Here is a 24,474-nt window from a genome sequence, read left to right on the forward strand (position 1 = left end):
AACTTGCACACACTTGAGTCGCACCGTATTACATACAGAATCTGTTCTGTTCTACTCTGTTCGCAGTGCAGGCTCAAACCTGTGGTGCCTGTGCGTTAAGGAGCACACCATTGAAAGGTGGCTGGGAACTGCCAGTCCGCCTTTCGGTGCAGAGGGACCACCAGCAATTTGAAGAGTGGGCAGTGATCCCATGACAGCCAGGGCAGTGTGGTAATGAGGCCGCCTGGGAATCCCAGGGATCCCTGTGTACACCCTCTTGCCACCCCACTCTCAAAGCGGTGCCTTGAAGAAGCACGCTTACAGCACAGCACAGCACTGCAAATGTGACGCACAATCAGTGTGCTTTCCATATGGCCTGTTTGCCTCTGTGCCCTCATCTGTAACATGGTGCGGGTGCGGGTTGAAAGCGTTACTTCGTTCGCATCGGGCTATGCTGATGGTTCTCTGCGGAATTATAATCCATACATGAGAGATTGAAAAACCTATTTCCTCCTGCCACCTACAATCCTTGAACTTGACCTCCCATCAGAGAGGTAGAGGGGCCTGGTACTTGATGCGATACTCGGGTGAGTACTAGTCCCAGTACCGCAGGTACAGACATCCTACAATATTTTAGGGCCACCCATCCACCTTCAAAGTCAATGTACCATTGCCCTGGGATGCACGCTTCCTTCTTGATACTAGATGACTGTTTCCTTTAGAATATTATAGGAGTTCATGAGTGCCATAAATGTGTGACAGTGGGATTTAATATTCTGGGCCATTCTTGAAGGTTAACAAAAATAATGTTTCCAGATGACTCCATGTTACCAAGGATGCAATGGTCTCTTTCTGGGCTATTCTTTAACATACTAATGCATACTGGTTGTTGAAGTCATGATTACAGCGAATGGCATGTATAGAACCGTTTGGCATACTCTTCCAGATTACAGTGGTTTGCAGTTGGAACTCCCAGGACTGATGGTTGGATTGAAATATTTTGTGTTTGTGGTGAGGTGAAGTTCCCCAATTACAGCAAACAAACTGCTAAGCTATCACTGAAGTTGTATCCCAGTGTAGAGAAATTGTTTATGCATCTCCTCAAATCAGAATTGACCTGGTACTAAAATATCAAATAAGAAACCTGATCAGCTCTGAAAGAAAAATAGCTGAGAGTACTGGGAGAAGAGGTGCCCGGATTTGTGCACCTTGTAATAATTCTGCCATTCCTGAAGCATCAGTTTACCAGAACGACCAATATTCGAAACCATTGTTGCGGTCACTTAAAAAAAAGGTCTAGATAAATGAACTTCCTGTGTAAAGATGAATTTTCCTTCTTGGTTCTTTTGGTTAGATTGACAGATTACTGTCATGAATATAATCCGAAATATTGTGAGTGCCAGGGTTTCTTTGTTTGCAAGTTTTTCACAAGTTACTGCTGTCTCTTGTGTTTCCTACACCTTAGGTAGTGGGGTGTTTTACCCTAAATGGCACCAATTCTACTCTTTCATGTGAGGTTACTATTTAAATTCAGTTTGTAGCCCGTACATACAGTAATTTTGATTCTGATGGATACATCTGCCTATGGATTCCTCACCTTAAGAATATCCCCTGCGCCAGCATTCCGCGGAAACTTTTTCCTAGCTCTCCACACCAACGAGGTCGTCACAATGCTATGGCTCCGCACGCGGCTCTGCGTGACGTCACTGGAGCCATAAGAAGGCCACGTCGGCGTGATGGCGTCAGTTCCCTTTTTTCTACGGACTCTCCAATACTTTCTCCTGGATACTTTGTATTTATCTGGTTTCCTTCTGTGGTTCAGACATCTCTGCTCCAAGGAAGTCGGGCTTCAAGCCCTGTAAGGAGTGCAGGGGACGCATGTCGATCACTGACCCCCAAGATGACTGCCTGTGGTGTCCATCGTCTGATCACGACGTCGTGGGCTGTCCTTGCTAAAGGAAGATGAACCTGAAGGCCCTGAAGGAACGAGAAGCCAAGCTGTACAAAACTAAATTAAGAAAATAAAGGGGTCAAACGTTCGAAATCGAGGTCGTCGACTTCACATGATTCGAGGAGGAAACACAAGAAGAAGAGGAGACATGGATCTAGACGCCGTTCATTGAAGCCTGTGGCTTCGAGGTCGCCTTCTCTGGCTCCTCAACGTCGTGGTAGGGACTTCATCTCTCCTTCAGTGTCTCCTCAGGTGACTCTGGCCCATTCTCCTTCGTGTAAGGGGACTCCGGCTCAGTCTCTGACGCCGAGATTCTCTCCTGCTCCGGATGGTTCTTCGAATCCGGCTGATGCTGGGACGCCTTCGGCTCCTGTGGCTCTACCTGTGGCCCCGGTGGTTCTGACTCCGGAGGCTCCTCGATCGGATCTCGAACCGGCGCAGTATCCTTCATTCCTGGTGCCGGGTACGGATCCCTCGCATTTTTTAAATGCGATGTATGGTGTGTTTACCAGGGTCTCTAACCCTTCTGGTGCACCTTCGGGTCCCGTGGGTCCTCTGGCATTTAATTTGGGTGTGCCTCACCATTATCCTCAGGCCCCCTTCGTGCTATTCATGCCGATGACTCCATCATGGCAAATTCCGGCTCCAAGGATGTCAACGCCGTATGGGCAGTCCCCGGCTCCATCCGGCGAACCTTCTTCACGGATTCGTTCGCAGGTTGCTGCTACGGATCCGCCTTAGACGCCGCTCCCAGAGCCATCGATGCCGCGTGTGGCGCTGCCGACGCCGCAACCGAAGATGCGCTCGAGGAGAGAAGCGCAGAGGTTACTAGAGGAGGAACAGTACCAGGCTGAAGATATGGAGGAAGGTGAAATTGATGAGCCTGAGGATATGTTAGAGGGTTTGTGTGAGGCAAGTGGACTTTACACCTCCCCGGAGTGGGACTTTGCTTCTCAGAAAGCTTCTCCTTTGCACCTTACCATACTGTTTTAAGGAAGGCTGCAGAGCTCTTGGATCTGCAGCTCCCTATGGCTGAGTATAAGCCTAATTTGCTTAGAGGTGCTTCATTCTCCGTCCTCTGTGGTTGAACCACTCTTGCCTTTCAATGATGCCCTGACTGAGCCGATCCTTGAGGTTTGGCGCAATCCTCTTTCTGCTCCTGCAGTTTCAAGATCTGTGTCCAGAAGGTACAGGCCTGCCCCAGGAGATCCTATGTTCCTTTCTTCTCATCCTACACCTGAGAGTTTGGTGGTGCAGGCTTCATGTTCAAAGCAGTCTACGGGCGCCTTTCCGCAAGCTCCTGCTGACGTGGATTCCAAGAAGCTTGAACAATCTGCAAAGGATGTCTTCTCGTCAGGGAGTATGGCTTTGAAATCCACCAACGCTACCTGTTTGTTGGGTAGATACATTCATGCCCTTATGGACTCTGCCAAGCAGCTTCTTCCAAAATTATCTGAGGAAGACCGGGGTAATTTGAGTGAGGTTCTGGCAGACTCTCAGGCTGCTGCTCGCCAAGTCATCCAGTCTGGGCTGGACACGGCAGATTTGGTGGCCAGGGTGATGGGCTCTTCCATTGCTACTAGAAGACACACATGGCAGAGGTCTTCTGGGTTCTCACCTGATGTACAGGCTGCCCTTCTAGATCTTCCCTTTGATGGATCTAGGCTTTTTGGAGAAAAAGCTGACTCTGCTTTGCAAAGGTTCAAGGACAGTAAGGCCGCAGCAAATCCTTGGGTCTTCAGTCTCAGGCAAGGGGTTATGGCAATAGAAGATACCGTGGATTTGGGAAATCTTCCTTTCGTGGTTCCCGTCAGTCGCAGGAGCAGCAACAGCAACAAAACCCCTTGTACAAGTCCTACAGGGGTAAGGGCAGAGGTCGCCTTCGTGGAGCGGGTCGTCCGCCGCCGCCTTCCTCCTCCTCCTTCTCCTCCTCCTCCTCCTTCTCCTCCTCCTCCTCCTCCTCCTCCTCCTCCTCCTCCTCCTCCTCCTCCTCCCCAACCCCTCCTGGTAATGCAGGAAAGCAGCCCTAGATCTGCCATCCTGGATCATGCAGGTCCTGTGGGGGGTCAGCTTACCCATTTTCTACGGGATTGGAAATTGGTCACTTCGGACCTTTGGGTTTTAGATCTGGTAGAAAATGGGTACGCCATTCCCTTCAAGGAATTGCCTCCTCCTTGCCAAGGGTTTTGCACGGATGATCATTTACTTCTTCTTAAGAAGGAGGTTCTTGTACTGTTACAAAAAGGTGCGTTAGAGGTGGTTCCGTAGCAAGAAAGGTGTCAGGGATGCTATTCCCAGTATTTCCTGATTCCCAAAAAGGATGACGGGTTACGACCCATCCTGGATCTCAGAATTTTTAATCTGTTTCTCAAGCAGGAGAGGTTCAAGATGCTCACCCTAGCGCAAGTTCTTTAGGCGCTGCAACAAGAGGACTGGAAGGTGTCCATCGACTTGCAGGATGCGTATTTTCACATCCCAATCCTGAAGTCGCACAAGAAGTATCTCCGGTTTACGGTTGGTTCGCAGCATTACCAGTTTGCGGTCCTTCCGTTTGGTCTGACTACTGCACCTCGAGTCTTCACAAAGGTGATGGCGGTGGTGGCTGCCCATCTCAGGAGGTCGGGGATCCCGGTTTTCCCTTACCTGGACGACTGGCTTCTGAAGGCAGAGTCGCCAGAGATGGTGCGTCATCATCTGCAGGTAACAACTCAGCTGTTGTTCAGATTAGGTTTTTCATTAAATGTGCCCAAGTCTCACCTGGTGCCCTCTCACTGCAACCCGTTCATAGGGGCAGTACTGGATACCACTGTGTGTCGAGCTTTTCCTCCTCCGCAAAGGATTCTCGACATTCAGGAAATTATCCCTTTGTTTTACAATGGAGCAGTTGTTCCAGTTCTGAAGGTCCTACGCCTGCTCAGTCTGTTTGCCTCCTGCATTCTGTTGGTCAGCCATGCACGCTGGCACATGAGGGCGCTCCAGTGGTGCCTCCGCAGGCAGTAGTATCAGCACAACAGAGATCTCAAGGAGTCTGTCAGGATCTCCAGAGAAGCTGCAGCGGATCTATCTTGGTGGAGTGTGGAGGGCAATCTGTCTCAAGGAAAGCCTTTTCATCTTCCTCCATCGTTGGCCACAGTGATAACGGATGCCTCCACCCTAGGGTGGGGTGCTCATCTAGTGGATCTAGGGTCTTTGGTCTCCAGAGGAAAGATTGTCTTGTATCAATGTTCTGGAATTGCGGGCGATACGTTTGGCGCTCAAGGCCTTTCTCCCTTTCCTTCGCGGTCAGTCGGTTCAAGTCCTGATGGACAACACTACCGCGATGTGGTATGTCAACAAGCAGGGAGGAGTAGGATTGTACCGCCTCTGCAGGGAGGCGTTGCGGCTTTGGTCTTGGGCTCAGGACCATTGGATTTACTTAATGGCAAATCATCTGGCCGGAGTGCTAAATGTGCGTGCGGACAGCCTCAGTCTGCAGTTCTCCGCCGACTAAGAGTGGAGGCTTCATCCAGAGGTAGTTCGACACATCTTCCGAACGTGGGGGGGACTCCTCGGGTGGACCTGTGTGCCACTCTCGAACGCGCATTGCCTGTCATTCTGCAGTCTCCAGTTTCCGATGCAGGGGGCGTTGGGGGGGACGCGTTTCAGTTGAGCTGGAGCTCACAACTCCTTTACGCGTTTCCTCCCATACCCTTGATTCCTCTGGTTCTGAGGAAGATTCGCCAAGACCGGGCCTAAGTCATATTGATCGCCCCGGATTGGCCAAGAAGGGTGTGGTACACAGATCTACTTCACCTCTCATCGCACCCTCCGCTCCGTCTCCCTCTCAGGATAGACCTCCTCTCGCAGTCGCAGGGGAAGGTTCTTCACCCCCACCTCCAGAGCTTGCACCTTCATGCCTGGAGATTGAACAGGACAACCGGAGTTCCTTCTTTCTCCCTCCTGACATGGTGGATGTTATCTTATCTGCCAGGCGACACTCCACTAAGTCCATTTACTCCTACAGGTGGTCAAAATGTGTTAAATGGTGTGGAGAGAGGTCTATTGATCCCTTAAAGGCTCATCTTTCTGATGTTTTTTGTTTTTCGCTGCATTTAGCCCAGCAGGGTTGTGCTGTGGCTACTGTTAAAGGTTATTTGTCGGCTATATCGACATTTCTTTGTTTGCCTGATCAGCCGTCGCTCTTCAAATCTCCTGTTGTTTTAAGTTTTATTAAGGGCCTTACTAATATGTTTCCGCCTACTCCCTTCATTATGCATAGTTGTCCACTGAGACTGCTGTCATTCAAAACGGTCTTCCTTGTGGCTATCATTTCAGCCAGGAGGGTGAGTGAACTTCAGGCTTACAGTTCTAAGCCTCTGTTTCTAACAATTCATGCTGAAAGGATGGTTCTCAGGACCAGGGCTGCTTTTCTGCCTAAGTTGGTAACTCCCTTCCATCTAGGGCAGTGCATTACCCTCCCTACTTTCTATCCTCCCCCTTCCAAGTCGGAGGAGAGGCTGCACCGCTTGGATCATAAGAGGGCGGTTAGTTTCTATCTGAATAGGTTGAAGGACCTGCGATTGGACAATCAGCTCTTTGTGGGCTACGTTGGACGCATGAAGGGCAAGGCAGCGCACAAGCGCACTCTATCCAGGTGGATTATCTTGTGCATCAAGATCTGCTACGCTCTGGCTGGTAAGGAGCCTCCTGAAGGGATTGGAGCTCATTCAACCAGGGCTAAATCATCTACTTCTGCCTTGTCCAGAGGTGTTCCTGTGCTGGACATCTGTAAGGCCGAAACTTGGGCCTCCCTTCACACTTTCGCGAAGCATTACTGCTTAGATTCCGAAGTGAGGAGGGATGGCCATTTTGCGCGCTCAGTTTTGCAGGACTTTTTGGTATAAAAGGGTGGACACCCTCCTCCGGGAGTGGGACTGCTGTGGGATTCTTTTCATAAGGTGAGGAATCCACAGGCAGAGATCAGAAGAACAAGTTACTTACCTTCGGTAACGCTTTTTCTAGTGGATACAGTATCTGCCTGTGGACTCCTCACTGACCCACCTGCCTCCCCGTTGTCCGCCTTTTTATACCTTAAAAGAGGTATTCATTAATATGTTTCATTTTGTCATTGTGTTTTGCCTCGGTTTGCCTTTGTGTAGGCTTATAGGAAATGCTTGCTTTCCTTTTTCACTTTACACTGTGTGTTTTTGTGTGAATACTGTGTACTATGTATGAATTGTCTATATGGTCGGTCTGCCCGTTTCGCCTCGGTTGCACGGAAAAAATGGGTGGAACTGACGTCATCACTCCGACATGGCCCTCTTATGGCTCCAGTGACATCACACAGAGCCGCGTGCGGAGCCATAGCATTGTGAAGACCTCGTCGGCGTGGAGAGCTAGGAAAGAGTTTCTGCGGAATGCTGGCGCAGGGGATATTCATAAGGTGAGGAATCCACAGGCAGATACTGTATCCACCAGAAAAAGCGTTACCAAAGGTAAGTAACTTGTTCGGTGCGACCCTTGTATCCACCACTACCTATTTCTGTTCTATGCACTTAAAAAAAAAAAAAAGGTGTTTAATGTTTGGAGAAGTCACTAATGTCTTCAATGGTTCAATGACCTTTCACCTGAAAAAACACTGCTGCATTCTGTTGACGTAAAATGTCAGTTAAGGTTACCAAGACAGGGCTCAAAAATCCCCAAAATGTTACTAGACCTGCAGGTCTAGTGACTTAAATAATCTACTCGACCTAAATATAATGCTCTTGACTGGTTTCAAATTATGTGATCCTGGGCAAGTATATTTGATAGAGACGTCTAGCCGCAGATTCCTCAACTTAGAATATCCCCCGACGTCAGACTGGATCCAGAAAACTTTCCGCAGCAGCACATCTGTGCGCCGGGGCGGCGCCGCTCGGCTCCGCCCTGACTTCGTCCACGGACGTGACGTCAGCGGAGCCATATATGCCCTTCCCGGCGCGCTGACGTCGGTTTTCTCCTTTTCCGCATCCCAACACGGTTCCTGGAAAACCAGCAGTTCCTTGGCCTGGTTTTTAGGCCTTTTCGACACCTTCGGTGTCGCTGGAACAGGGTGCAATGCCGTCTGGCTTTAAGGCTTGTAAAGCCTGTGTGCCTCGGATGTCTGGCACTGACCTCCACGACTCCAAAGAGTGCGACGCCTGTCAGAGGATGAAGCCCAAATCCCTCAGAGAGCGCCGTTTTAAACTTCTGGCAGCACGGCTGTCCGGTCCAGCACCTTCACGTTGCCGCTCTACCCCTCCGGATCGGGCTCAGTCTAGAGGTCGTTCCCGCAAACGTCGTTCGAGGGCAGGTAAGCACAAGAGGCAAGCACGGAGGTCCTCCTCCCATTCGCGTACTGCTGGCACCCGCTCCTCTCACTCTATGCCAGGTAAGGGCGCCCAGCAGTCACTCTCTCCATACCCTCCCTTTCTGGGGGTTGGAGAAACACGTGCCCAAATGGATGCTTATTCTCTTGCACTCGTTGTACTTTGGGTCCCCACTTCTCCCTGGAGCGCCTTCGGGTCCCAAACAGGTGGAGGGCACTCATGTCTGGTCCTCGCCGGCGGATTCTTCCTCGGTGACGGCTGTGTGCATCGACTCCGGTTCAGGAGACGATACGACGCCGTCTGGGCACGGCCCAGTTGGTCCTCCCAGTCGCCTGTCCAGCCCACCCCGTCAGTCTGTGCATAGCCCTGAGTGGCTTTTTGCGTCGACGTCAGAGGCGGCGCCTGCCCCGACGCCTGGCTCGATGCCTGGCTTGATCAAACAGGCACATTTTGCAGTGGGATCGACGTCGGGCGGCGTCCAGGTCGAGTCCCCTCTGGAGGTCGTCGACGTCTAGACGACTCCAACCCGGCGTCAATCAACGCTGGTGCCACCGTCCAAGCTTCCTCACGAGGTTGCTGCTGCTCCTCCAAACTCCTCGGACGTCAGTGCAACCTCCACACAGTGTCGATCGACGCGGGTGCCGGCAACAACGCCTCTTTGTCAAAGAGGTTGACGCTTCTCTGGATTCCTCGGATCGGGGCCCATGTTTCAAGTGCCTTGTGTTGCCTGGCCTTCGGGTCAGTCTCCGGCTCCTCCACTTTTGTTGTCCAGTGGCAGCTTAGTCTTCAGCCGTCTCCTACCAATGGTTTATTATCGCCTAGCCGGACGGCGACTGAAGCTGGCGCTGCTTACGCACATGCCGTTCACAGGACGGCTGCTATTCTTGGTTTTCAGCCTCCTGTGGTCCCCCTGCTTTCTGATCCCATAATGGATCTGCTCCATATGGAGCCTATTGAGGTGAAGCCTCTGCTGCCATTTGGCACCTCTTTCTTTGAAATTTTGCGTGGCACGTGGGCAAGGCCCTTTTCTGGTGACTGTTGATTGGGCTATTGCTTGTAGGCACCGTCCTGCTCCGGGTGATCCACTCTGCCTGTCCACTCACCCTACAGTTCAGGGACTCGTTGTTCGGGCGGCCTTTAACTTGCACTCTTCATCCGCCTTGCCATTACCTCCCTCTAGGGAGTCTGGGTGGCTGGACGTGTGTGCTCGCCAACTTTTTGCCTCTGCCAGTGCGGGTATCCGTGCATTGAAAACTACTTGTGTGTTCGCGTGTTCCTCCTCGGCCCTTTGGGACTTGGTCGAGAACCTTCTCCCTTCTATTCCAGAGGAGCAGCGGTCACAGTTGCTTCGGCTTCTGTTTGATGGCAGGGGAAAGGCGCAATTTTCGCTCCATTCTTCCCTTGATGCCACTGACTCCGTGGGACGAGATCTTGCTCGATCTGTGGCTTTGCGCCGCCATGCATGGCTGCGCGACAGTCGTTTCCCAGATAATGTTCTGGATGCCCTCAGAGATCTACCGTTTAATGGTGTGGACCTTTTTGATCCCCACGCGGATTCGGCAGTCTCCCAGCTCTTGTCCGGGTTGCCATAACTTTTGCACGGTTCTGTGCCTTATTTTCCTACCCCTCTAATCACAAACGTGTATAGTAGGTTCCCGGATTGCTGTCCACAGCTGTTCAGCCATCTCTGATGTGTTAGATTTCAGCCGTATGGCTGGTTTACTCTTCTCTTCAGTCCTCTGACTGAGTGTTTTGCCCCAGCGGATCCCCTTATTAGGGGATGACACTTACCCTATGTGCGGTATATGCTGGTGCTGGGCGATTGCCTTGCCTTAGTACGCTCCTATGGAGTATTCCTCACGGACATCCTTCAGGGAGTCCCTCCCTGTCTTTTGTCCTGCGATTCTATTGTTAGCATCGTTCTGTCGCACTTCGGGTGCCTTTGATCCCGCTTGTCTGTAGTGTTTCTGTCCTTGCTTTTACGGCTCACACCGTGCGGCAATGTTTAGTACTATTAGTACAAACTTGGGCACGCAGTCCTTATTGGGCTCGTCCTCCAAGGTACTAGCTTAGCATTTTATTTCTCTGCTGTATGTGGCCTCTTTTCTCACCACTTCTCCTACAGCTGCTTTTTACACATTCCCTGCTGCCCCCCACAGGTGTTTCCACGCTTCTGCTTGGCTCAGACTGTGATCTTTCATGGGGCGTATTTCTTCTGAATACTTGCTTCTTATGGTCTGGGGCACTTACATTGATCCTGACGGTTTCCACTGTTGTACCTCTAGCTTGCAGGGGACCGTGGTTCCTCACGCACAAGGGGAGGATGTTGCTCTTTCCTTCATGTGGTGTCCATGGTCACTGACACGGTCTGCTTGTGCCACCACCTTTATGTGGTGCTTGCTGTCCTGGTCCCCCTTTTTGGGCCGTTGCCTTCTTGATGTTGTGCGCATCTGAGCTGCTCATGTTTCCCTGCAGGAGGCCTTTCCTTTCTTCGTGTGGTTCCAACGTCCACACAATGTCCTTAGGTGCCTTCTGGTATGCCTCGATGTCTTAAAGTGTCGCTCCTACTTTGATACTAGACTGTGTGCCAATGGCCCTTTCGCCAGTTGTAACAGACCGCCTATGTCTTGGCGTGTCTTCTATTTTACTACCGGCCTTCGGGCCATGGATTGGTCGCCTGCAGATGTTGTCACATGTGTCTAGCTGATGCAGCTTGAACAGTGCTTCTTCCGCTCTTCTGCATACTGGGCCGGTATGCGCTTTCTGTCATTCCGGTTGCCATCTCTGTGTTTTGCTTACAGGCGACACATTACATCTCGCGGATCTCTCAAACCCTAGGTCCAGTTCCACTTCTGGCGGTGTCCTCCGATTCCTTTTAACTCCAGCACATCAAGTATGTGTTTTCTTGTTCCGTACTGGCACTTGCTGGGTAGGAGTCAGCCTTTTGCCTCCGTTGCCCCTTGTATCTTGCAGGCGCAGGTACAACAGTGTTTTTTCCACTGTCTTACCTGGTCGACCGGTAATCGCTTTTTGTTTTCTGTCGATACCTCGGATCCTGTGGATCCCTCAGGCCCTAGGCTTCGTTCATCTTACCTTTTCGAAGTTGTGAACTCTTGCTCCTGCACACGCATGCTGGTTTTGGGTTTTCCTTCTCTCAACCTGTTATACACAAAAGGGGTTTTTGTGCTGTACTTGTCAGCTTTTGGTACCTTTGCCTTCCATTGTTCTCCGCTCTCTTCTGAGCTTCGTGGTCTAGGAGTTAGCTAATCTGACATCACTGTCCCCACTGTGCTTCGTCACATGATTGACGGCACTGTTTTAGTCACACTATTGACAGCCAAGTTCTCTCTAGAACTTGGTGGGGTTCAGTCGCAGACCCGCCTCCTCTATGGGCATGGCTTTGGTATCTATTCTAAGTTAAGGAATCTGCGGCTAGATGTCTCTATCAGATGAACGAGTTACTTACCTTCGGTAACGATGTATCTGGTAGAGACATAATCTAGCCACAGTTTCCTTAACGCCTGCCCGTCCTCCCCGTTCTGCGAGGACCCTTTCAATGTGGGCTTTCTACGCTCTCCTCCCTCCGGGTGGCTTGATCCTTCTGCAGGGTGACGCTTTCACTTCACTCCTACACAGAATGCTTCATTCTGCTTTCGTGGTTCTACTCCGCCCATTTTCGTAATTGGATGGTATGCTCATGTGTCATGTATCCATTCCAACCCTGCGTCCTGGTTTGTACAGTGTGGGTTCTATTTGTGCTTTTTCCCACCCCACGCTCTTACTTTCTTTATCGCCTTGTGGTCTCTAACCACCCCTGTGCTCCGTTGGTTTGTGGTCTATTGGCTCTGCCACATCTTTTGAATCTCTTATTGGGGATACAACGTCTTTCTGGTGACATCTTGTGGTCAATATAGCTCCTATGTTCCGGGCTTCTTGTCCTTCACGGTTATACATTAAGGTTGCGGACTTTCTGTCGTCTGCCATGATGTTGTTTACATCTTCATTTACCTCCAAGGGTGGTTGGCCTTCACTTTGCAGGGTTGCTTCCCAGACCGTTGCCCTGCACTTTCCCTTTACTACTTTCCAATATACAGTGCCTGGCACTTTCCTTTATGGTGCTGTTTTTCATCATTCCCTGTCTTTTCATAATTTTTGCACACTTTTCCCATATCCTAACAGTTTTTTGGTGGTGGCTCCCCGTTGCGCCACGGAAAAGTTTCTCCGAAAACGGACGTCAGCGCGCCCCGGGAGGGGCATATATGGCTCCGCTGACGTCCTATCCGTGGACGACGTCCGGGCAGAGCCGTGCGGCACAGCCCCCGGTGCGCAGAGGTGCTGGTGCGTAAAGTTTTCTGGATCCAGTCTGACGTCTGGGGATATTCTAAGTTAAGGAATCTGCGGCTAGACTATGTCTCTACCAGATACATCGTTACCGAAGGTAAGTAACTCGTTCTTTAATTCACTGAAACACCATTTTCTTCTTTATTGCATATGAGAGCACCTTCAAATACACACGTTCAGCATGTCTGCTGTACAGAAAATGCTTTTATTTGATATAATAGTCTAAACATTTAGCTCCATATAGAATGCAAATCTAGCCACATATAAGATACACTTGACTGCAGACTTGCCTTTTAATTTATTAAATGCATTGTTTCAGGGCTTGGCTAGGAATGTCTCTCGCATCATGTTTATAAACTATCACTTTTAATAAATACATAACTAAAGCATAAAGTAGCAGCCCGCTGTTACTTGCAATCAGCAGATTTTACATTGAAATGGCTACAGAATTTGTCACTGACGTGGTTTTAAAACTATAAAGTGTACAATGTTTGGAAATAAAGCTTCTGCAAAGATTTGTCGTTTGCACATCACCAAGTAGAGTGTCCAGATTTCCTCCAATTTAAATCTTTGCATCACATTACTGAATTACAAAAAAAGTTATTTCATAATTTCTGATCTCCTTGTACTATTCATTTACAAGCTGTTCAAATGTTGTTTTAGAGAAAAAACGGACATTTTACTGCATTTTGTTTCACAATTATTGTCAAATAGCTCACTTGACAAAGAGCATTAACTGTAAAAAGAGAAAGAAAAGTAAACACCATGTTCTAGGAGCACATGAGCAACAATTAGTAAAAAGACAAACTGACATTTGACCTCTGTCTTTGAGCAGTTGGCAAATGTGTCAAGATAAAACAAGATTTAAAGATGTTTTAATTGCTCATTCCGTTCCTTTCTGAATGAAAGGAACACCTGTTTCTTCCAGCTTAAGTTTATTGGCAAGAACGGTCGAGTAAGTGCTAAAAAATAGCTCGACCTGCTAAAATGTCACTCACAATTGCGAGGGGTCGAGTGAATTTTTTGAGGCCTGCAAGTATCACAAAAAGTCCCCTCACTCGGTGACCAACTTCACGGCTATGTACATGATGTTGAGTGAAGCAATGATAACATTGATTGGACCCATCAATAAGGATTTAGCTAGATGGCATGCATCCTCCTTATCCAATCAACTCAAATGCCTACTCTACCAATCAGGATTATCTGGAGGTGCATCAGGACTTCAGTGACCCTTCCACTGTCACCTGAATATAGATCTGTCTTTTAAAACCTTATAGTAGCATTTACTGGACATAAGTCAGTTTGATTTCTAACTAGCTTAACCAAACAATATTAATAGCATTTTGCTTCCATATCCCTCGTAGTCCTCTACGCTATAAGTAGGTTTATGAAAAGGGCTAGACCGAGAGCCTCTGTTACACCATCAGGCAATGGGAGTATATACTTACGTGCCCTTTCTCACTGGAACCTTCCGGTTTTCACAAACAATCCGTCGAATTCTTCCCCTGCAGAAAAATTCGAACTTGAACTCAAACGACCTGAACGGAGGCTTATAATTCATCAAATTTCAATAGCTGTATGTGATGTAAATAATTGTGCCTAACTTGATGCGTTTTTCTTAAACAAATAACATGCTTGCCACCTTCACAATTCAACCTGCAGATGTTGGCCAAGTGAACTCTATATTAGCCTTGTTGCTTAGTTTGTTATTAACAAGAAGAGTTCTATTTTTTTTTAGGGGGGTGGGATTAGATATGAATCGCGGCTTCAGCAGGTCCTGCATAATCTTGCTGCTAAAATAGGCAAATATTGTGTGTCTGAAAAGCAAATTAGCAAGAGGTGAAGCTACCACAGGCCGCTCCAGAAGAACAGAAAAACGTGGAATTGTTAAACACTGTAATCAGTCTACATTTAGATCGCTCCGTCCTTTTCTACACACCTTCTTACACTACACAGTGGATCATGGTACACCTATACGTTTTGAATGATAACAGCGACATGACTTTTAATAAACTGCTTACTCTGGCAGGACATCGGTGGTATCTTAAGACTCGCTGCAGCTATTGCCACAAAATATTTATTAAGCAATGTTGGCCCTCATAGCTATTGATCACCATTTATTTTATTTATTTAAACTTAGAACGCGCATCAGCTACCCGCAGTGGGTTTCCCGGCGCAAGGGATAGACTCAAGAAGAAAACAAACCTCTCAGACAGCACCATGAATCAACTAAGGCGGCATGAAGATCATTGGAAAAATAAAGATTTCAGTTTTTTTCTAAAAATAAGAAAATTGGTTTCTGTTTTCAAAGTGGTGGGTAACGCATTCCAATATTTGGGACCTAGATGGGAAAAGGTCTGTCCCCCCCCATCCTTACAAGCTTAAATCGAGGGACAACAAAGTCGCAATTGGCAGAGGATCTAAGTGTGCAACTAGGCTTGTAGGGTTGGACCAGACTTTGCAAGTATTTTGGGGCCGAGCCCTGCTTGATTTTAAAAAGATAGCATATGGCTTTGAAATTAATGCGGCTGGGGATCCTGAGCCAATGTAGATCGCGCAGAGCCTGTGTGGCCGATGATCTCCTCGGGATATTACAGAGAAGTCGGGCTGCCGAGTTCTGAACAACCTGGAGTTTGTTTACGGTGGCCACATCGGCGCCGAGATAGAGGACATTTCCGTAGTCCAGGCGAGATGTTACTAACGCCTGGACAACGGTTCTCCTGGTGGCAAGAGGCAGCATCCAAAGAATTTTCTGGAGCCATCGCAGGATGGCAAAACATATGGCGGCCACCTTTGTGGCCTGCTGTCTCATGGAGAGTTTGTCGTCTATAAAAAAACCGAGGTTGCGGACTACAGAAGATGGCTGAGGAAGGGGTCCCATCTCACTAGGCCAATGTTGAGGGCCCCATAGATCTTTATGCTTCCCTAAGATAAGAATTTCGGTTTTGTCACCGTTTAGTTTGAGGAGATGCCTTTGCATCCACTCAGCTATACGTGACAATCCAATTTTCAGAGCCGATATATCGTTGCTCTCGCTGCTGGAAAGGGAGAAAACAATTTGGGTGTCATCGGCGTATGAAAAAATAGTCAGCCCAGCGTCCTCCGCAATGGAGGCCAGGGGTCTCACATAGATGTTAAACAACAAAGGGCTGAGTATGGACCCCTGAGGAACACCATATGCCGATGGACAAGTGGAAGATGTGGCTTTCGCGGAAAAGACTTGGAAAGTGCGCTCACTTAAAAAGGAGGCAATCCAGGCCAAAGCCAGACCGTCCACTCCCAGGGATCGAAGAGAGTTCAAAAGAATGGAATGGGACACGGTATCGAACGCCGCGCTCAAATCCAAAAGGATGAGCGCAGATGTTTCCCCGCGGTCGATACCGTGTCTTAAACTCTCCGTCACCCCTAGAAGGGCGGTCTCTGTGGAGTAGTGAGCACGAAAGCCAGACTGGGATGGGTGTAAAAATCCCGAAGATTCCACTAGATGGTATAGTTGAGTGTTAACATGCCTTTCCAGCACTTTGGAAAGTACAGGCAGCAAGGATATCGGTCTGAAATTGGCGAGATTGTACACATCGGTTCCAGCTTTTTTTAGGAGAGGAACGACCATTGCGTGCTTCCAGTCCTGTAGCACATGGGACTCAAGTAATGAGGCATTTAAGAGTCTCATAAGAACCCATCGAGATTCAAGATCCAGCAATTTAAGGATTTTGGCAGGTACAGGATCACGAGGTGAGCCAGATCTTATACTGCTTAAGCAGGTGAAGAACGAGGTGTCGTCAAACAATTGCCAGTGCGTTACCTTCACCATAGGAGAAGCCTGTTCGGTCCATGCGACCTGTCCCGAATTAAGTTCCTTTGCGTTCAAGGGAGTGCTCATAGTCGTATATGCGCTCAACCTTGGCAATGAAAAATTTCGCAATAGATTTACACTGGGCCTCCTCTAAAACTGGAGGTGTCGGAATAGTTAAATATAACAAGATTGGGGAGTGTAGAGGAAGGGCCTGTGTAGGCGTTGAGGTGGATACGTCCTCCACTTTAGAGTAGTTAACAAACAAAAAGATCCACCTTTGAAAAGAAAGGTACTGAGGATGCTGAATAAATTGGGGTAGTTGTAGGTGAGTGTCCCAATATGGTTGGGCACACACAGTGTTGTTTAAATATCCATCACACACCAAGAATGGCCCATGGTGTCATGCTTCATCATAGGGGTCTTCCCGTCCCGCTGCGGGACGGGGCGTGCTACGACCTACGACTACGTGGGAGCACTGATGATAAAGTGCTATGTGTGATGCAAAGGAGAGGGTCTGATGTAGTTGTAAATATGTGTTTGTAAAAAGCACCTGGCCCCTTAAGACAGAAAAAACTTTAATATGTCCCGGGAGGCTGGTACTGCTAAAAACAGGGGTGCGGAGTTTGCCTACACTCCGCACCCCTGTTTTTAGCAGTACCAGCCTCCTGGGACATATTAAAGTTTTTTCTGTTTTAAGGGGCCAGGTGCTTTTTACAAACACATATTTACAACTACATCAGACCCTCCCCTTTGCATCACACATAGCACTTTATCATCAGTGCTCCCACGTAGTCGTAGGTCGTAGCACGCCCCGTCCCGCAGCGGGACGGGAAGACCCCTATGATGAAGCATGACACCATGGGCCATTCTTGGTGTGTGATGGATATTTAAACAACACTGTGTGTGCCCAACCATATTGGGACACTCACCTACAACTACCCCAATTTATTCAGCATCCTCAGTACCTTTCTTTTCAAAGGTGGATCTTTTTGTTTGTTAACTACTCTAAGGTGTCGAGATAGTGTCCGCTCCTGTCAATTTTTTGACGACGGAGAAAAGAGTGCGAGGACAGTTCTGAGCTTGTTACTATATCCACAGTATAGGCAGCTCTCGCGATTTTACATTTTGAGTGGTATTCCTTTAGAGCCTCTTTATAAACAGTCTTCCGTGAGACTGTGTAAGAGTGCCTCCATTTCCGTTCTAGGGCCTTGCATTTGATACGCAAGGCCTTCAGGTCGGTGGAAAACCATGGTGCCGGAAGGCGATGTGACCTGAAATGTTTCGAAGAGAGCGGGAGAAGGGTAGTTACAGCGTTAGTAAGCCAGTGGGAAATAGCGGTGTTCAACTCCGCGACTGAAGCCTCGCATTCCTCAGGACGGGTATTCAAGAGGTGCTGGTTCAACTTATTAATATCAAGTTTACCCCAACGATGAGTTGGTGCACCCTTGTCGAGGCCACTATTTTCCTGGTTCTTGGTATAGAGTAAGGAGAAGTGGACTGCGAAATGATCGGACCACTCCAAAGGGCGAGCACTCTGAGAGCAATCAAAAGAGAGATTAGAGACAATGGGGGTCCAATTGGTGTCCAGCAGAGTGAGTGGGGCCAACATTGAGCAGGGAAAGGTTGAGAGCCTCCAGATCAGATAAAAAGCGTTTGCTGGTGGTACACTGTGGGTCTTCAAGATGCAAGTTGAGATCGCCAAGAATGGTAAAATTGGCTGCCCTGAGGAGTAGGGGAGCTGTAATATCAGCTAGTGAAGATACCCAAGGAAGAGCATTGCCAGGAGGGCGGTAGATCAGGAGGCCCGATAAAGTGAATTGGGGATTGATGACTAATTTAAAAAGTGCGGTCTCACTTCCACACATGGGAAGGGCTTCAAACTTACATGTGTAGGTAGACTTAAAAATTATGGCAATCCCCCCCCCCCCCCTTTCCGGAGTTTCTGTCCAATCTCACCATTACATAGTTGTTAGGGACAGCAACGGTGATGTCGGGACCGGAGCAATCCTGAAGCCAAGTTTCCGTAAGAAACAACGCGTCGGGCTGCTCTTCGACAATGAAGTCGTAGATGTGATGTTTGTGTTTCGGGAGGGATCGGCAATTAATACTCCAAAATTGGAGTGTAAAGCTGTTAAGATGTGTATGCAATCTCCTCCGTCTACCATGAGTGTGAGAACTACGTATTGCTTTACAATTGGACATTCTACCGGTATGAAAACTACAGCCAGCACATTCAAAATTATGAGTCGGGAAAGAGCAGACAGTACAGTTTGTATGAGGAGTGGGACGTAGGGATTCTAAAACTTCACCTGAATAGAAGAAACTACCACAGGAGCTAGCAGAAAGAGCCATCCCACTAAAATGGAGACAGGGGCACGCCTCTTATGTGGCAAACAGAGTAGTTCGGCTAGATCACTTTACCCTCTATTACTCATCATGGCTAAAAAATGATAATCCTGTTTTCATGCTGCAGATCATCTCCATGACACAGCCTTCCTGACTTCCAAGCAGACTGGACGGCCAGTTGATACTAGAGAAGTGGAATTCTTTTCCCCGAAACTTAGTTGTGATTCAGAGGTTTATACACTTGAACATTTCTAGTGCCTTTTGTCACCATGATGCGCTTTACAAAGGGAACGTATTTCTCCTTGCCTTACCTTCTGCAGGAGAAGAAGTGAGCCTGTGTGTGTATGTGAACTTGAAGGGTGCACTGTTTTGTATCATGGTCTATAAATGCCACTGTAGATCACTCCATTTTGTTATGGAACGCCAGTCTTCATCGATACAAGGTATTTACCCTCAGCACTGAAAGCAAGATCCTAGCTACCACAGCTGCACGCCAGTGCTTGCAAATGGTCTTGTTCTGTCCCTAGCACTATACACCGTGACCACCCGTTTGTTTACATTGCTCACTGTAACCAGCACAGCAACTCGAGTTTACTGAACCCTAAACACGATTGACCTGATCTCATGGGGAACAGTGCATACCCTCCTGCATCTCAAATATTTTGCTTGCAAAAATTAAGATCTAGAGTTCCGACTTGGTGTGGTGTCCATTGGAAAGGACAGAGTAGACATGCTGTTGTACCGATGGCAATGATTTCCTCATCTGCAACATGGTGTGAAGTTAAAAATAGTTTAATTTTGCATCTCTTATCAAACATGCACATGTTTAAAGTCCAGAAGCTATTAGGAAGGGATGCCCTTGGCATGCCCTTTCCTAATAGCGAGTCCCAAACCCTATTTTGCGAGTCGGTAATAGGTTACCAACTCGCAAAATAAGGTTTGTACATGGGACAGACCAATTTTGCGGTTGCAAAAGGTCCGATTTCCTGTTTGTGACTGCAAAATATGGCCGTACATCTGTCCCTTAATTCGCTAAACACATATTTCAGACAGTTGTATTTTTTTTCATGTGGTTATACAAAGTGAGATTTTTTAATATGTTGATGGTGCTTGTATTAAATTTATCAGAAAAATGTTAATCTGCTGTGATAACTCACTCAACAATGTACAATAGAATTGTTTTGGCAAGCAAGATCATAAATTGCCTGGTTTAATCGTGTGTTACATATTGGGGAAAGAATTTTTATTTTACATTTGTTTTTCTAAAAAAATGTTTCAGATCAGAAAGCTGAAGTTTCATTTAGAGGAGGAACGGCAAAAGAACTCAAAGAATGAAAACCCAAGCACAGATTCAGCCATACTAGAGAACGGTTCCGATTTGCAGCTAATAGAGATGCAACGTATGTATACTTAATACATGTGTTCTAAGCTTGTATTGTCTGCAGTACTTGGAGTTTGAGGACCTTTCTTTTTTTTTTTTAAATCATGGATACTTGTGTAGAATAAACATATTTAACCTAGCCCCCATTTTACTTAAAAAAATCTGGATCCTATTGATATCACTTATGATGGTTATTACCTTAATCCTCCTCAGGGCTATGACACCGGAAATTGTTAGACATCATAACTGTAATACAGATTTGTTGTTCAAAACCTGTGTCATAGAGGTAGGTCCAACATCTGTGTCAAAAGGATAATGCACTACTAAACAACTCTTTTATTTCTGAATGTTAAGCTGTGTATTGTTTTTTTTTTTGTCCAGGAGATGCCAACAGACAAATTAGTGAATACAAATTTAAGCTTTCGAAAGCCGAGCAAGATATTACAACAATGGAGCAAAACGTAAGTGATTATTTTGGGAAATGTAGGTCATATAGTGGTCTATGTTTGCCTTTTCTATTGCACTACAATTTCCAGTCTGCTCCTTACATAGATTCTTTCTTAATTGAAGGGCAGAATTTCAAGTTTATTGTAAAGCGCATAGTTAATTAAATTAATGAAGGGCTGTATGGGTGATTCTGTGTGGGTGACCCTCCCGTTTCTATGGATTTATCAATTTTGGCTTTTAGAGAGCTGGCTGTGAGTTGTGTTTTCTAATTATTATTGCCTGGCTGTTGCTCATACTAATTTTATTGCAGTTTCTGCCCCATCAATTGGCCGTTTTGGGAGCCTCTAATCTAAAACTTACCTGTAAATCACAAAGTTGTTTTTGTCATCTCTCCGCTACCAGTGGGTGATGGGTACCAGACCTTAAGTACTTAATTGGAGTTTCCACTGTATGTCTCATTGCCATTCTGGTCCCCATTCCTTTATGCGGTTGGTTTGACTGATGTGGTTTCTTGGCCAATATTTCACTCACATCTGTCTGCTTTTGAGGTCGAGCCTGGGCAGCGCATGTGCTGTGAGACATTGTGTACCTAGACTATGGGTATAAAGCACCGCCCATGTTTTCAGTTGGATTCTCTTATTGTCCTATGTAAATGCCCTCTTTTAATTGGTGGATAGGCTTACTAGTCTCCTTTTGTGCTTTCATATCCTCCCATGAGGACTGCCCGTTACTTGTGCTTATACACTTCATGTTATATCCTGAACTCTGCTCATATACTGCCCTGAAACCTTTGTGGCTGCTTTATTTTTTTCAGCTTGGCCCGTCACTTAATCTTTTATGATCAAATCTTTTTTTATTGGCAGAGAGAATGGGTAAACGATTACACAGCAAGCTGCCTACAACCCCAAATCGGGCTGGCTGTGTGGTATATCAGAATCTGGTCGAGACAAGCCAGTGCACAAGGGTCATTGTTTTCACAGTATACCAGTAGTGACTGACCTGACGCAGACTGTAGACCAATGCAATGCACATGCTCCATGGTTAGGAGGCAAGGCTCTAAACTGCATCCTGTATGCTGATGATGTAGTCCTAATTAGTAACATGCATGTGGGCATGCAACATCTTTTAAACTATCTTCAAAAATACTCCAATGTCAATTTTCTGGAAATAAATCTGGAAAAAACGAAATCAATGTCCATTAAAAGACAAGGGGGAAAAACCCCACCACTGGCACTTAGGGAACAACCAATTATAAAACACAACACATTACAAATATCATGGGGTAATATTAGACGATAGAGGCCAGTTTACAAGTCAGCTAGAGTCAATTAAAAGGAAAGGAGCAGCCCTTCCGACAACGCTAAGGCAAATAAAAACCCAGCTTACGGGCCCAAGGCTCTCTCCACTTTTTCAGATTGCGCGAGCCAAAATCCTGCCCACAATTACATACGGCAGTGAAGCGCTAAAAGGAAGAGACGCACACACGCTGGATAGCACCTTAATCAGGGCCTACAGAATCCTGTTTAACATCCTCTCATACGCATCTGCCGCCCAGATTCGGCTAGAATTTGGCCTCACCAAACAACAGTTAGCAAGTAAGGGGGCGTACATAACTTGCTGGCACAAGATCAAGAATTCAAGTCAAACAGTCAAGCCATTTACTGTGGCAGGAGCTTCAACAGCGAGCAGCGGCTCCTGCAAGTAAACATCTATATCAGTGCCTTAAGAACACCGGTCTTGGCCAGGTCTGGAAAATTCCGACCACTCGCACTGTCTTGAAGAAAATTGGAGTATGTAACTTGTAGAAGATAAAGTTACATTTGTGCAGAGAAAACACACTTGGAAGACGATTAACGGCTATGTATCACTGAGACCTCAACCATACTTTAGTGCCGGGTACTCCAGGACCATCAAGGAGAAATTCCTGAAACATCGATTAAGAAAATTGCCAGCCGTTAAGCATTTACCGCCATGGCTGTGGGGTTAAAAGTCTCCAAATTGCCTCTTGTGCAGTAACTGAGTAGAGGACATGGCTCACCTGATATGCACCTGCCCCAGCCTAAGAAGAGAAAGATCGTGTCTGCTCAAGCTCCACTTGAATCTGTGCGGGATTCAAACATGGAGGCAAGCCATAATAGCCTGCTTTAACTTAGACAACCCACAGTTGAATTGCAAGCTAGTAAAATTCTTAGCCTGGATAGACGAGAAGCTGGGAAACCATGGTAATACCACAGGTAAATGTTAGAACACCTTTGCTCTGCGGGAAAAGCGCACACAGTCATTGAATTGATATGAACCTCCACGCAAGCTTGCTGAAGAACTAATTAAGCAAATGCGCAAGAGGGTTAAACCCAAGGACTCATGAATATTGTCTTAACTGGGCCTGGCAATTCACATGATAATTCTTTTAATCATCAAATATTCTTATCTGGTTTTAATATTTTGTCTTAGTCACTCACGAGCATCATTTGCACACTCTTTTTTTTTATTGCAAACTTTGTATCAGCTTTAACAAAGTTTACCTTACCTCAGTAGTGTTGACACAGCGTGCGGCCTACAACCCATATTGGGCCGGCTGCGTACAGGGAAGGGTGATTAAGAGACAATAGAGTAACATTTGTTTGCGCAATGTTCTTTATACTCTGGGGTCTCCTTTGGACTGTCTCAGCCTGATCTTGCTGTGTGCAACAAGTCCAAATGCAAGCCAATTAATGAAGTTTAAAAACAAGGAAACATAAAAAGTAACCCAGGAAGGACAAACACGCACTCCCACTCCCCACCCCTTCCGACCAAGACTCAAACCAGTGAGCTTATGATCTAATGATAGACTAAGATTTGTGATGGGCCAGTTAAATCACATTGCCCCTATCTCATCTTGTGTGTTGGGCACTAACCTCAGGATTCACAAGTAAGCTGCATGTCAGTTCCCTAAATTCCTTGGACAGGATGGAAATGAATGGGGACCAGATTTTAGTGAAATATGAAAAATCGCTATGTAGCGCCATCAACAGCCTTTCCATACCCAACAGGGACCATAACTGGTGTAGCCACTGTCTGTGGTCCGGGACTCTATCCATGCCCCCGTTGGACAATAGTAGTCTGTGTGCTGCATTCAGGGTAAGCGCTAGCCCCCAAAATCTAGAGAGCTTTGGGTAGTGCCATAAGAGAGAGAGCAGTATCCCTGGATTGCCACATCCCCACCATCACTGGCTGTCACACTGTGCGTTCCATTTTTGTATGCAGGCTGGGATATAATACCAGTAAGAGACAACTTTGTATGCTGTTTCAGTGTGCCCTGAGTTATGTGCTGTGTGGTGCGCCTACAAAATGTCTTTCCATTCCTTATCTGTACAGGCTCGTCCTAGTTCAGCTTCCCAACGGATTTGGCCTGCTGTCTTATGGCTGTGCAGTGTCTTCGTCAGATGGTGATAAATCTCATAAATTAGCTTCTTATCCGCTTTGAGGAACAGCCATTTCTCGAAGGGGGTCAGTGGTCTACTCGCTTTCGGGTGTACCTAAGATTTAAGCAACCAGTATGTCAACTGTCTGTAGGTAAATCGATCATTCTCTAGCAAGGAGTAGTGAGTCTTGAGTTGGTCAAATGGGATTAGACCCTCTTGGTCAAAGTGGCTGCCCATCCATTTGCAACCTCCTGCACTCCACCGTTTGGCTACGCCCGGGGTCATGCCAGGGGGGGAACTCTGGGTTTGGAACAGATGCACCTTGGGTGAGGGGAAAGTTAAGAGCTCCGCCATCCTGTCCCAGACTTTAAGTATTGAGCTGGTTACAGGGGACGAGTAGAGACCTCAAGCCCTGTGGGCGTGGGGAAGCCAAGCCTCGTGCCAGATTTTAGCTCCCTGCAAAAAGAAAAATTGATGGACAGAATGCAGAACAATGTCATACATTCACC

The 24,474-nt window shown here is 47.2% G+C and overlaps 1 protein-coding gene across 14 annotated transcripts in view; it reads left to right on the plus strand.

Moving 5' to 3' along the window:
* The window catches only part of LRRFIP2 (LRR binding FLII interacting protein 2), a 412,043-nt gene that overhangs the window by 361,829 nt on the left and 25,740 nt on the right, over window positions 1-24,474 (plus strand). For all 14 annotated transcript variants that reach the window (XM_085607556.1, XM_085607555.1, XM_085607540.1 and 11 more), the window contains 2 exons: window positions 20,016-20,136; window positions 20,499-20,578. In XM_085607556.1, coding sequence (XP_085463682.1) covers window positions 20,016-20,136; window positions 20,499-20,578 — 201 coding nt within the window. The remainder of the gene's footprint in view (window positions 1-20,015; window positions 20,137-20,498; window positions 20,579-24,474) is intronic.

Source organism: Triturus cristatus, chromosome 5_2 (genome assembly GCF_964204655.1).
Source record: "Triturus cristatus chromosome 5_2, aTriCri1.1, whole genome shotgun sequence".
NCBI classification, from domain to species: Eukaryota; Metazoa; Chordata; class Amphibia; order Caudata; family Salamandridae; genus Triturus; species Triturus cristatus.